Source organism: Bombina bombina, chromosome 3 (assembly GCF_027579735.1).
Source record: "Bombina bombina isolate aBomBom1 chromosome 3, aBomBom1.pri, whole genome shotgun sequence".
Lineage (NCBI taxonomy): Eukaryota > Metazoa > Chordata > Amphibia > Anura > Bombinatoridae > Bombina > Bombina bombina.
Window position 1 is genome coordinate 526,881,676 of NC_069501.1, and position 14,024 is coordinate 526,895,699.

Below are 14,024 nucleotides of genomic sequence, written 5' to 3' on the forward strand. Positions count from 1 at the left end.
AGAATCACATGCCTATCCTTCCCCTCCCATCTATCTCACTAATTTGCAGTTTGATATCTATTCTGTTGAAGCCTAATAATTGCAGCAAAAAAAGAGTAATAATTAATACAGATTTAAATAATATACTTGGTGAAGCTATACAAATTATAAATGATTGTTATTATTTATAATCATCATCATAATTATCACCACTACCACCAACAAAGATGTGCACACTATAAAAGTTTTTTGTTATTGTCTTTTTTTTTTTAATATGACAGACGTGTTCTGTAAATTAGCAAAGAAGGTATTTAAAGTAATTCGTGGAAATGGTGTTTAGTTTCTCCACAAAAAAATGTTTGTTTTTTTGTGGGGGGTTTAATGCTGAGAACAGAGTGAAAATAGCAGTCGTGTTAAGACGTCTATAAATGTGTATTGAGTATTCGAAGTTTTGACTAACATTTTTTTTAAAAAAAAAAGCCATATACGATACGAAAAAAAATATTGATCTTTATATTTTATCTATATACGCCCCCATGTGGATTATGCACGCAATGAAGCCGTGTAATTATTTCAAAACAACAGGCAGCGAGGACGCCACCTTTTTTAGCCGAGGAGTCAGGCAATGCGTAAGACACCTAAATACGAGGACCCCGCGGGCAATTCAATTGGTTTTGTAATCAGTCTGTCCTGGAACTATTGTAACTCAGTGCTAGTGAGAGAGGATTGCTTTTTTGTTTAGTGGTTATTAATTAAATTATCTCGCTATAGCGCAGTAGTTCGGACATTATGAAGCTAAAGGGTAGAGATAATGGGCAGCCTGAGGAATGCGGGGTCTGGCTGGACACCTCAGAATTAAAGCGGAAGCCACAACAGCAGGTACAGCCAGGGACCTATTAGTAGCTAGGCTACTGTGTGCAGCAAATAATGTAGTTGCGGTCACACAGTATAACAATATTGCAATCCAGCGGATTTACATTATATTTACTTATCGCAATGCCAAATACATTCATGAATTTGTATAAAAGTTTTCTATGAATTTACAGTTATAAATTCAAACAACTAATTGAGTTTTTTTTTTTTAATTAGCATGAAAAATATGATTCTGCATGGGGAATACAGCAAAATAATATTTAACAAAAAACAAATCGGGTGCAATTCTCTTAGTAAATGTCCTGTAAACATAGGTTTAGGGACAGACAGTCAAGGTGAACATGTAATGAAGTTTACATCCAAGCTCAAAAATTGCAGGACACATTAGTTCCCCATATTTATCTTGGCAGGAACATTCTCTTGTGCAAGAGCTGGGCATGGCAAACACCCAATAGGTCTGGGGTGATTTTCGTCCGTCAATTTTAAAGGGACATGAAACCCTATTTATATTGGTTCAGATAGAGCGTTGGATTTTAAACAACTTTCCAATTTACTTATGTGATATGTTCTCTTGGGATCTTTTATTGAAAATGATACCTAGGTAGGCTCAGAAGCTGCTGATTGGTGGCTGTACATATATGCCTCTTGTTATTGGCTCTCCAAATGTTTTCATATTGTTCCCAGTAGTGTGTGGCTGCTAATTCAACAAAGAATACCAAAAGAATAAAGCAAATTAAATGATATTGATGCATTTTTTTTTAAATTTTTTTTTTATTGAGAAGTCCATAAAGGGTACAGAAAAAAGCAAAGGAAGTAATCAAGGGGGGGAGGTAATACAACACAAATATACATATTTGGGGGTTGTACATACACGTTTTGAACTAATAAAGTAATAACAGATAAATTCCCTTCTGAATTATAAATTAACCAGTTTAAAACGGGCTTACTTTAAAATAAAAAAAATGACATATCAATCCCCAGGACCCCATCCCTTCCTCTATAAATCATATAGCAAATAATTGCTCCCTAAATCGATGCTGTTTTTTTTTTACATACTATGCCAAAAGCATATAATAGGAAACAGAAAAGAAAAAAAAAAAAAAGAAAAGAGGGAGAGAAAAAAAAGAAATAAATATATATTTTATTTTTTTTATTTAAATTTATTGATATTGATACATTTTAAACTTAAGTGAGCTAGTCTGCTACCAATAGGGGTATTAGGAATTGTGAAAAATGTTACATAATTCTTCACTATTTGCAGAATTATGCAACATAATTAATAACCTTATGATTTATTTTCACTCGTTAAATGCATAGGTCCCCCCAAAGTATATTTACATCTACCGTGAACTTATCCTCTTCAGCGCTGCTGCTTTTTCAAGCAGCAGGTCGCAGGCTTACTTTATAATCACAGTGAGCCCTATGGAGCCTTTAAATTACATGTATCATGCTTCTGCACTAACTTCAAAAAAAAAATCATAAGTCTATTGTCATGTTACAAAATTCTGCATATTGTGCATAGTTATGTAATATTTTTCCCAATGTTTACTGTCCCTTTAATGAAAATGCAATTACTGGATTTAGTATTTGATTGACAGACATTCACAGCTTTGGACTCCACCCCCACCCTAACGTAAAATACAAAATCTATCCGCAGCAGAGATACCATCATACCAGTTAACTTATACGTTTTTACGCTAGAGCTTTACAGGTTTTTCAAAACTTAGGAGCCATTATTTTTTTGGTGTTGTCTAAATGGTAAATACATTAAACATATGTAGGAAGAAATTAAAGTGAAAGTCAATCCTAGCGTTGTACAAATGCTAGGATTGACTATTGAAACAAATAAAGGGGACTTTCATTCATGAAGTATAAGATACTTCATGTAGAAAGCTCCTTTGTTTCAATTGATCGCCGTTTTTAGCTGCTACAGCAGCCCACGGCTAAAAAAAATTTTTTTGCTAAGAGGTGACGTTTTCACCTCTTAGCCAATAGCCGTGCGGTAAATCCGGCTTGGCACCCATGGGAGCCGGATTTACCGCACGGCTATTAGCTAAGAGGTGAAAACGTCACCTCTTAGCAAAAAAAAATGGTTTTAGCCGTGGGCTGCTGTAGCAGCTAAAAACGGTGATCAATTGAAACAATTAAAGGATCTTTCTACATTAAAGTGATGGTAAACTATTGCAAACTTCAACATGCGATAGTATAGATAACAAAAAAAAAAAATGCACTTTCATTCACCAAAACTCCGAAAAATGTCAGTATTTGTAAATATTTACTTTTTAGATGCTTCCATTTCAGCTCCGTTCCTCCACCTGTACAATCGCCGCCATAGATTTTAAAAATCACGTGTTTTCAACTTGCAATCAGAATCCTGGCCAGTCGGCGACTGTAAAACACACTAACACGCCCCTCGTTAGCTATGCGCATGCGCTACATGTTAGATCTCAGACTGATCATCTGAAAACATGTATTAAGCGATTAACACATGCGCAAAGTGAATAGTTGAAGAACAATATTCCTTATATAATGACGTAGAGAGTGGGTTGTTCCGCTCGCTACTACAACTTATACACAGATCAGGAAGTAATCCTGGGGGCGGAGCAAGGAGCGATAACGCTCAGTAAGTAAAATATTATTTAAAAAAACAAGCAATTGAATTTTAAATAAAAAAAAAAAAAACTAGCGATTTTGGTGATAGACTTGAGTAATATGATTTTACCTTCAAATTGCCTTCAATTTACCATCACTTGAAGTATCTTACACTTCATGAATGAAAGTCCCTTTTTATTTATTTCAATAGTCAATAATAGCGTTTGTACAACGCTAGGATTTACTGTAACTTCTTATCAGCGTATAACACACAGAATAGTTTATTTTCAGATTATAGTGTCCTTATTTCCCCCCCCCCCCCCATAAGGTGACTTTTATATATTGTTTTTATTTCTACAGACTTTACTGCGAAACACATCCTCTATCAGATTTCATCCATTCGCAAAGAGAAAAACGATTGACTCAATTCTGCTTGAGTTTACCCAAACTCCAGCGCCTCCGACTTGTACAAAGCAGACTTCTATGATTTCCTTCTTCACACCAGCTGGTAATTTTTCGTTACATTACTCTGTTTACGTGGGTGTAGACTTGGTTAAAGGGATACTAAACCTATTTTTCTTTCACGATTCAGAGCATGCAATTTTAAGCAACTTTCTAATTTACTCCTATTATCAAATTTTCTTTGTTCTCTTGCTATCTTTATTTGAAAAGCAGGAATGTTAACGCGTAGGAGCTGACTCATTTTAGGTTCAGAACCCTGAATAGCACTTGCTTTATTGGTGGCTACACTTAGTGCAACCCAGATTCTGAACCAAAAATTGTCTGTCTCCCAAGCATTGCATTCCAGCTTTTTAAATAAAGATAGCAAGAGAACTAAGAAACATTGATAATAGGAGTAAATTAGAAAGTTGGTTAAAATTGCGTGTTCTACCTGAAGCATGAAAGGGAAAAAAAAGTTGGATTTAGTATCCCTTTAAGAAAAGAAATGTGGTTTTGCTTTATACTTTCCAGATGTATGTGCAGTCACTTCTCCTTTACTCTGTCACTTATTTTGCCCTATCTCTGGCTACTACTGACATCAGTGATGAAAATGAAAGCAAACGCCTTGTAATTACAAGACAAGGGAAATGTATGTGGCAGGGTTAGCCTTGTGAAGTCAGCAGAGTGCATTTCATGTTCTGAGAATTAGAAATCCACAATTTTCAGTTCTAAAGTCCATGAAAAAGAGACAAAAAAAGTAATAAAGGTATATTGCAAAAGTTGTTACTGCTCATAACATTTTATATATAACAAAGTCTAAAGGTGTTTATAGTCTCTTTACTTTATTTTTTGTTGTTGATCTTTTTCTACTTTGTTAGTCTTCCTTTCCAGTTAGTCAAACAACTTTATTTATTTTTTTATTTTAGATAAAAAGAATGGTCTAAATAAAGTACAGCACTCAGATCCCAGTACTGCCATAAAAGAAGCACTTGAATTTGGTGTGAAAAGCAACAACACAACAATAATTAATGATGTTCACAAGACATGTCAAGTCAAATCTGGTAATGCATGCCTTTACAATATACTGGCTAGTGGTTGCCTTTTACCTAGAGCTGAAACAACTAATCGTCATAATCGATTATGAAAATAGTTGTCAACGAATCTCATAATCGATTAGTTGATCTGTGCACAACACCAGCTACTTCACTCTTATGAACTCCTGCAAATGGTATTGTGTTTTATGGTTATGTCCTTAGCCTAAAGGACGTCTACTTTTCACTTTTTCAGGACAGTATAAGTTTACAACTACCCCTGGCTTATGTGCAACCCAGATATAATAGAAGTCATCATTTGGATTGTTTATATTCAATCAGGTGACTTGGAACTATGCTTTGCATGATATAGTGCCTAGCTTGTTATTTACACCTAGCCCTAGATTGATAGGTGTTATTTAAATTGATGTGCACTATTATCTGTTTGCACAATTATTAGCTGATTGCTTGCTATTGCTGATTATATGTACTGTATAGATAAATGTGTAAGGCTCTTTCCTTTTATTGATATATAGTCCTTAGCGCTTTTGATTCGTTTTTGTATTTTTTTTTAATATTTTTAATCAATTGTGATATGTACCAGATTCATCCTTTAAGTATATATCTGTTATTTTTAGAGCGGACTAGATATTTTCCCCTCACCTTATAGCTGGTTATTTACCACTGCATATAGATATTCAAAATATTTTTTTATGTTAGAATGAAGTCAACGGTTACTTTGAGAGGCCCCTTGCCAAGGTGGAAGTTCTACCTCTTGGTTTGGTTTTGCTTAATTTTAAAACTCTGCTCTGCTGCTTAAAAAATTGACAAACAGTTGTGTTCATGTAAAGTTTCAGTCTGAAGTTTAAATTTGTAACACTCAGTATGTGAATTCTATTTAAAATATGGGAAACGATTATTGATTATTTTTTTTTATCCGATTAGTCAATCGAAAAAAATAATCGGTCGATTAATCGATTATGAAAATAATCGTTAGTTGCAGCCCTAGGTAAATTTTTTTGTTTCTAAAATGTTTTTTTTTTTACATATATAGTAATATATAAATTCAGATTTGGTATTTCTGTGCTTAATAAACATTTTTGTTTTCAGGATTATGGGGGCTTTTTTAGGGATGCACCGAAATTTCGGTCGCAGAAATGTTTTGGCCGAAAATGGCATTTTTGGCTATTTCGGTTTTGTTTGCCTGTTTTCGGTAAAATTATTGTGTAGCATATTTCAAATTTGATGCTACCCTAGAGCTGCTGTTTGAGTTCATTTCTTGACTTACTGTTTCTCATATAATAGTTTTCTAGGACTATACTTTATTTGGATAATTGGTAAAAAAAAAAATACTGTTAAATCTGATTCGGTTACAGAGCTAAATACAGAATAATACAGTATATTGATATTTAATATTGTTTTTTTAAGTAGGGATGCACCGAAATTTGGTCGAAAATGGCACTATCGTTTTCTTGGTAAAATTATTGTGTAGCATATTATTGTTTTAAGATATTTTTGTCCAATTTTAGTGTTACTTTCAATAAAAGTGTGGTTATTTTATTGGCTTGCTGGTTTTCAATTCTGATTCATTCATAAAAAAGCCTAATTATGCAAAAAAAAAGTTTTAAAATTTGGAAAAAAGACATTTTCGGTTTTTGGCTAAGTGCCTCCTGGATTTTCGGATTCGGTTTTGGTCCAGAATTACCATTTTGGTGCATCACTAGGCTTTTTATCTATCACCACAAATATGGTAGCCATGCCTATAAACCATACTTGTATTAAAGGGCCACTAAACCCAAAATCTTTCTTTCATGATTCAGATAGAACATACAAATTTAAACAGCATTACAATTTACTTCTATTATTTATTTTGCTTAATTTGTTAGATATCCTTATTTGAAGAAAAAGCAATGCACATGGGTGAGCCAATCACACAAGGCTTCTATGTGCAGCAACCAATCAGCAGCTACTGAGCATATCTAGATATGCATTTCAGCAAAGAATATCAAGAGAATAAAACAAATTAGATAATAAAAGTAAATTAGAAAGATGTTTAAAAATGCATTCTCTTTCTAAATCATGAAAGAAAAAATGTGGGTATCATGGCCCTTTAATACTGCAATATGCCATGCAGAAACATATGCTTCCAATATTATAAGCTGAGCACTTAGATTTGCTGAAGACTTGTCATTTTATTAGTAAAATTTGAAAGGTTTTTATAAATCCAGAGCAGTACATGTACCCTTAAAGGGCCATTATAGTAAAAAAAAAAAAAGACATGCCTGTAATCCATTAACGCATGTAATTTTAAGACTTTCGACACTAGACTACTGTTTGTGTAACCCCTGCAAACGGGTTACACATACAGTAGAAATACCACTCTGGACTTGTAGAGCACTACTGGTCCTGAGTGGAAAATGCCACTGATTCAATCAGCAGGGCTAATTCCACATCTGAGTTGTGCAACTTGCAGCAGCATCTTCTCTCGGAACCAGCAGTGTTCTGAGCGGTATTTCTACTGCTATAGAAATCTGTGCGCTATCACAGATAAGTGACATTGCTGACTTTCAACCTAGAATACTCTCTGTTTAACCCCTGCAAAGGGGTTAAATACTGTAGTCTAGGGGGGATAGTCTTAGAGCATGTAATTCTTTGACTATAATGGCCCTTTAAACTCTTGAAAATGCTTACCTGGTAGGTCATACATGCTGTATACTTAACTCTATATGCAGAATGGCTTCTCCGTCGGGAATGGAAGAAGCACAGTAAATTAAACAAAATGCAGGCAATATGAGTAGTTTGCATTGAATATAATTTTACTGTTTATTTTTGGCAGGCTTTTAATATTTATATAAAAAAATAGTTTTCATCATACCTCCTGTGGTTCTTCCTATGGAAATTAAATGTCTGTCATATCTTTTTGCATAGGTTTGTGAAGAGAACAAAAAATATTTAGGTTGAATAGAGTATTTTTTTTTAAACCGTATAATAATTTTATATTTGCTTTTTGCAGGATCCCCTAAAAGTGTGAAGGATGCATGTAAATTAATGGAGCACCAGGAGCCCCTTGAGTCCTACAACAAACAAAGGAATAAGCAGACGGAAAATAAAAAAGGACAGCATGAAACTGTTTGTACTCTGGAAGAAATGGGTTCATTTCAAACAAACACTGACATTGAAAGCAAGGAAAATCTGCCACCTTCCAGTGACTACTGGGACTTGTCCCACAGAACAGAAAAGATACATCCTTATCGCATAGTGTCAGACTCCACAGGGGGTACTTTGTGTCAGGAGAAAGAGCTTTCTAGTATGCAGGAGAATCTTAATAGCTCTTTATTGAACAGTCAGCTCTTCACTCAAGATAGTCAGGGCAACAAGGTCATCTGTCACAGACCTGCAAAGAAAAACAGGTGTAGCCGCACTCTACGTCTGCAGGACTTGACAAATGATATGTGTGTCTTAGCTGGACCACCAAGTACTTCCCAGCCACACCTGTGTGAGGATTCTTTCAGGAGGACTGACACACAGCAAGACGTCTCACTACAGAGCATGTTTACACAAGATTCTGAAGGGAACGTGGTTATAAAGCATTGATAACTGGATCAAATCATTCTAGAACCCAGATCCAGGGCATATGAATTTTAGCATATAGAACATTTCATTTTTCTCATAGAACTGGTTCTAGACCATGAAATAAATGAATCGTATTTAAAGGGACATAAAACCCCACATTTTTCTTTCACAAATTAGAGCATACAATTTTTAAGCAACTTTCCAATTTACTTTATCGAATTTCATTTTATTCTTTGTTGAAAAGCAGGAAGATAAGCTAAGGAGTGTGCATGTGTCTGCAGCAGTTTTGCAAGAATGTCATACATTAGCAAAAGCATTAGATGGCAGCGCTATTTCCTGTCATTAGTGTTTCATACTTGGGCATGCTACCTATCTAGATATCTCTTCAACAAAGAATAACATGCAAACAAAGCAAATTTGATAACAGAAGTAAAAATGTTATGCCCTGTCTTACTCATAAAAGAAAATTATCAGTGATTTTCTGGCAAAACAGGTTAGATTAATCAGGCCGTGGAGGAATCTGTACATGTTTGTGCTTTCTTCTATATGTGAGAACGTTGTGTTATTGTTTTTACATGTTGGGCATAAAAACAAATCTTATTTCACGGAATATTATAGATGTGTCCACTTTACAGACCCTTAAAAGTTTGAAAAAACAGTAAGGTGTCTGCTTTCTTTTTGCTTTAGCCCTATGTTTTGTTTGTGGTCTTTAAGAGGGGTTGTTATAGATTCATTTAGGCTTGATAAAGTCATAAAATAACCTGTTCATGTCTTTCATGCGAGTGGCAAGAGTCCATGAGCTAGTGATGTATTGGATATACATTCCTACCAGGAGGGGGCAAAGTTTGCCTAACCTCAAAATGCCTATAAATACACCTCCCACCTCACTCATACCTTTTTTTAGTTTTTACAAACGTTGCCTCTCATGGAGAATCCTACTTCAGAGACTGAAATTGATAAATCAACTTTTCTTTTTAAGATTAAATATATTCGTTCTGTATTTAAGGGAAGTATTTAAGGGAATTTGCTTTGTGTATTGAGGAATCTAGTCCTTGATAACAAGAATAGCAAATGTTTTTGAATTCTGTTTTTTAAACTTCTGAGGTTACTCCTGAAGTTTTTCCTATTCCAGATCTCTCATATGTTTACTAAAGAATGATCTAAGCTTGGTGCTTCTTTTAACCCTTCTTCTTGGTTTAAAAAGCTATATCCTTTACCTGTGGTTAATTTAGAGTTTTGGGAAAAAGTCCTTAAAGGGACACTGAACCCAAATCTTTTCTTTTGTAATTTAGAAAGAGCATGCAATTTTAAGCAACTTTCTAATTTACTCCTATTAATTTTTCTTTGTTCTCTTGCTATCATTATTTGAAAAAGAAGGCATCTAAGCTTTTTTTTTTTGTTTCAGTACTCTGGACAGCACTTTTTTATTGGTGGATGAATTTATCCACCAATCAGCAAGGACAACCCAGGTTGTTCACCAAAAATGGGCCGGCATCTAAACTTACATTCTTGCATTTCAAATAAAGATACCAAGAGAATGAAGAAAATTTGATAATAGGAGTAAATTAGAAAGTTGCTTAAAATTTCATGCTCAATCTGAATCACAAAAGAACATTTTTGGGTACAGTGTCCCTTTAAGGTTGATTGGGCTATTACTACTCTTGACAAACATACCACTATTCCTATGGAAGATAGTACTTCCTTTAAGGATCCTTTAGATAGGAAGATTGAATCTTATCTTAGAAAGCAAATTTACATACTGGCTATATTATTAGACCTGCTATTTGTATGGCTGATGTTGCTGCTGCTTCAACTTTTTGGTTGGACAATTTAGCTCAACAGTTAACAGATCCTGAATTTGCTAGCATTGTTCTTTTACTTCAACATGCTATTTCATTTTGTGATGCTATATTTGATGTCATTAAGATTGATATTAAATCCATGTCTTGCTATTCTTACTAGAAGAGCTTTATGGCTTAAATCTTGGAATGCTGATATGGTGTCTAAATCTAGATTATCTTTATCATTTCAGGGTAGTAATTTATTTGGTTTTCAATTGGATTCTATTATCTCCACTATCACCGGGGGAAAGGGAGTTTTTCTGCCCCAAGATAAGAAATCTAAGGGTAAATTTAAAGCTCCCAGTCGTTTTCGTTCCTTTTGTCAGAATAGAGAACAAAAGACATCTCCTTCTCCTAAGGCCTCTGGCTTTAATTGGAGATCATCTCTGAATTGGAATAAGTCCAAGATTTATAAGAAACCAAATCCAGCCCCTAGGACTGCATGAAGGTGTGGCCCTCAAACCAGTTCAACTGGTGGGGGGAAGATTGAAATTATTTCATCACATTTGGACAGTTTCTGTTCAATATCAGTGGATTCAGAATATTGTTTCTCAGGGGTATTGAATAGGTTTCAGAATAATACCTCCCATGGGAAGATAATTTCTTATGTTTCAACAAACCCTGTGAAGGCTCAGGCATTTCGGAAGTGTGTTTCAGACCTAGAGCTTTCAGGGGTGATTGTTCCAGTTCCTCTGCAGGAACGGGGTTTGGGTTTTTATTCCAATCTATTCATTGTCCCAAATAATGAAGATTCGTTCAGGCAAATTCTGAATCTGAATTTTTTACATAGTTTTGTAAGAGTCCCAACTTTCAAGATGGTGACTATAAGGACTATTGTGCCTTTTGTTCAGCAAGGTCATTTCATGTCCACAATAGACTTACAGGACGCTTATCTTCATGTTCCAATTTATCCAGACCACTATCGTTTTTTGAGATTCTCTTTTCTAGACAAGCATTACCAATTTGTCGCTCTAATGTTTGGCCTAGCAACAGCTCCAAGAATCTTTTCGAAGGTTCTCAGGTGCCCTATCTAATCAGAGAGCAGGGTATTGAGTTGTTTTTTTTTTTTTTAACGGTATCTTGGTACTAGCTCAAGCTTTTCATTTAGCAGAATCTCACACAAAACTAGTGTGGTTTCTTCAAAAACATGGTTGGAGGATCAATTTACAAAAGAGTTTCTTGATTCCTCGGACAAGGGTCACCTTTTTAGGTTTCCAGATAGATTCAATGTCCATGACTTTTTTTCTCTGACAGACAAGAGATGAATGAAGTTAGTTTTAGCTTGTCTTAACCTTCAGTGACTATGTGCATGGATGTTTTAGGTCTCATGACTGCAGCATCGGACGCGATCCCCTTTGCTTGTTTCATACAAGGCCTCTACAGCTTTGCATGTTGCACCAATCGTGCATGGATTATACTCGGATATCACAACTGATATACTTAAATCCCAACACTCAACTCTCTCTGACTTGGTGGTTAGGCCATCACCTTATTGTTCAAGGGGCTTCATTTGTTCGTCCTACCTGGACTGTGATCACAACAGATGCAAGTCTCACGGGTTGGGGAGCTGTCTGGGGTTCTCTGACAGCACAATCTGTTTGGAATCTTTAAGAGGCGAGGTTACCAATCCAATATTTTAGAACTCTTTTTTTTCAGAGCTCTTCAGGCATGGCCTCTCTTGAAGAGAGAACTTTACATTTGTTTTCAAACAGACACTATCACAACCGTGGCATATGTCAATCATCAAGGAGGGACTCACAGTCCTTCAGCAGTGAAGGAAGTATCTCGGATACTTCCTTGGGCGGAATCAAAGTCTTGTCAAATTTCTGTGATTCATATCCCAGGTGTAGGCAATTGGGAAGCGGTTTATCTCAGCCGTCAGACTTTAAATTCGGGGGGAGTGGTTTCTCCATCCAGATGTGTTTTTTCATCTTGTACAAATGTGGGGTCTTCCAGGAATAGATTTGATGGCCTCTCGTTTAAACAAGAAGCTTCCCAGTTACCTTTCCCGGTCCAGGGATCCTCAGGCGGAGATGGTGGATGCCTTGGCAGTTTCTTGGTTTTACCAACCTGCTTATATTTTTCCACCTCTGGTTCTTCTTCCAAGGGTGATCTCCAAGATCATAATGGAACAATATCATGTGTTTCTGATAGCACCAGAATGGCCTCAAAGGTTTTTGTATGCGGATTCTGTCCGGATGTCCATTTGCCAGCCTTGGCAACTTTCTTTAAAGGGATAGTAAACCCAAAAAATTATATATAATTTTCTAAAACTACTTCAACATTTATTAAACATTATAATTCATACTTAACGTTTTTTTAATACATTCAATTAATTATAAAATATAAATCATGCCAAACCCATAATTGTAATACTTGTCACAGCAAATTGAAGATTTCTACCTAGGTAGAACTAAAATGGCGTCACGCATGTGCAGTAGTCATCATTTTGGGAAGCGCATGCGTACTTGCACACAACAATAACTCTTCAGCAAGCTCGTCATCTCCTCGAGGGATATTAAGAAACAAACGTGACGTTAGAGCTGTGGGTGTGGCGAGCCAGAGAGCAACGCTGTCAATTGAGAACACAGTATTTAAAAACAAAAGGCTCAGTAAATAACATTTTTAATAAAGAGAGCAGCTTTAAAACTAAGAACAGCTAGAGTGTCTGAAGCACTTTGATCACACTGTTCAGACAGACTTTCAGAAGATGCAGTGTATCCAGAGCTGCAGGAATGTGAAGTGAACGGAGGGACCTTCCCCCTACACAGCCTCTTGTCACTGGAAATACTTAGGGAAATGTTTTCTATTCTCCAGCATTTCCCTATTACACTACGGCAATAAGTATTGCAGATCCCCCTTCTCCCCTCGCCTAGAAATGCTGACAAGCTACACAGAGATCTTTAAGGTAATAAATTAGCTGCACACACAGACTCACCGGCAGATAAAAGTTTCACTCTCTGCTCTGTCAATAACTGTGCAGAGTGTATAGGGTTAAATTTACAGAGCAGAGAGTGAAACTTTCATCTGTCGGTGAGTCTGTGTGCGCTGCTAATTTATTACCTATACGATCTCTGAAACTTGTTGGCATTTCTAGGCTGAGGAGTGGGGAGGGAAGATGGGGGATCTGCAATACATATTATTGCCTGGAATTAAATGCTAGAGAATAGAAAACCTTTATCTTGGGAAATAAATTATCTTTTTTTTTTTACGGTCATGAATTGTCAGTGTACTCAGTGGCACTGTGTAACAGCACTATCTGATATTAGACTGCTAAGCAAAGCCCTGTCACTCAATTAGGAAATCGAATGCCCATTGTGACACAATCTTGTCAATCAATTGACAAGAATAACGCCCAGTATTTTGAGTGAATTCTCCAGTGTGATACAGGAAGTGAAATTTTCAGACAACTGCTTTTTGGAAGGGCGGATCAGACTCTGCAGCAGGGCACTATTTGAGCATTATAACAGTATGATTTTAATGTACTTAGCATATGAGAAATGTATTTTTCACAACACTAGGGTTTTACTTATTTAGAAAGGTTTATTTAAGTATAGAATTTCAGTAGTTATTTTCTATACCTTTAAGGCCAGACCTTCTGTCTGAAAGACAGTTTTTTTTTTTTCCATCAGGATCTCAAATCTCTAAATTTGAAGGCATGGAAATTGAACGCTTAGTCATAGAGGTTTCTCTG

General features: G+C 35.7%; 1 protein-coding gene across 1 annotated transcript; it reads left to right on the forward strand.

Moving 5' to 3' along the window:
* Window positions 1–702: 702 nt before the first annotated feature.
* Window positions 703–8,510, forward strand: AUNIP (aurora kinase A and ninein interacting protein). The gene is made up of 4 exons (XM_053705353.1): window positions 703–858; window positions 3,805–3,952; window positions 4,812–4,946; window positions 7,930–8,510. The coding sequence occupies exons 1-4, from the start codon at window positions 769–771 to the stop codon at window positions 8,508–8,510; spliced, it is 954 nt and encodes a 317-aa protein (XP_053561328.1). The 5' UTR covers window positions 703–768.
* Window positions 8,511–14,024: the final 5,514 nt, after the last annotated feature.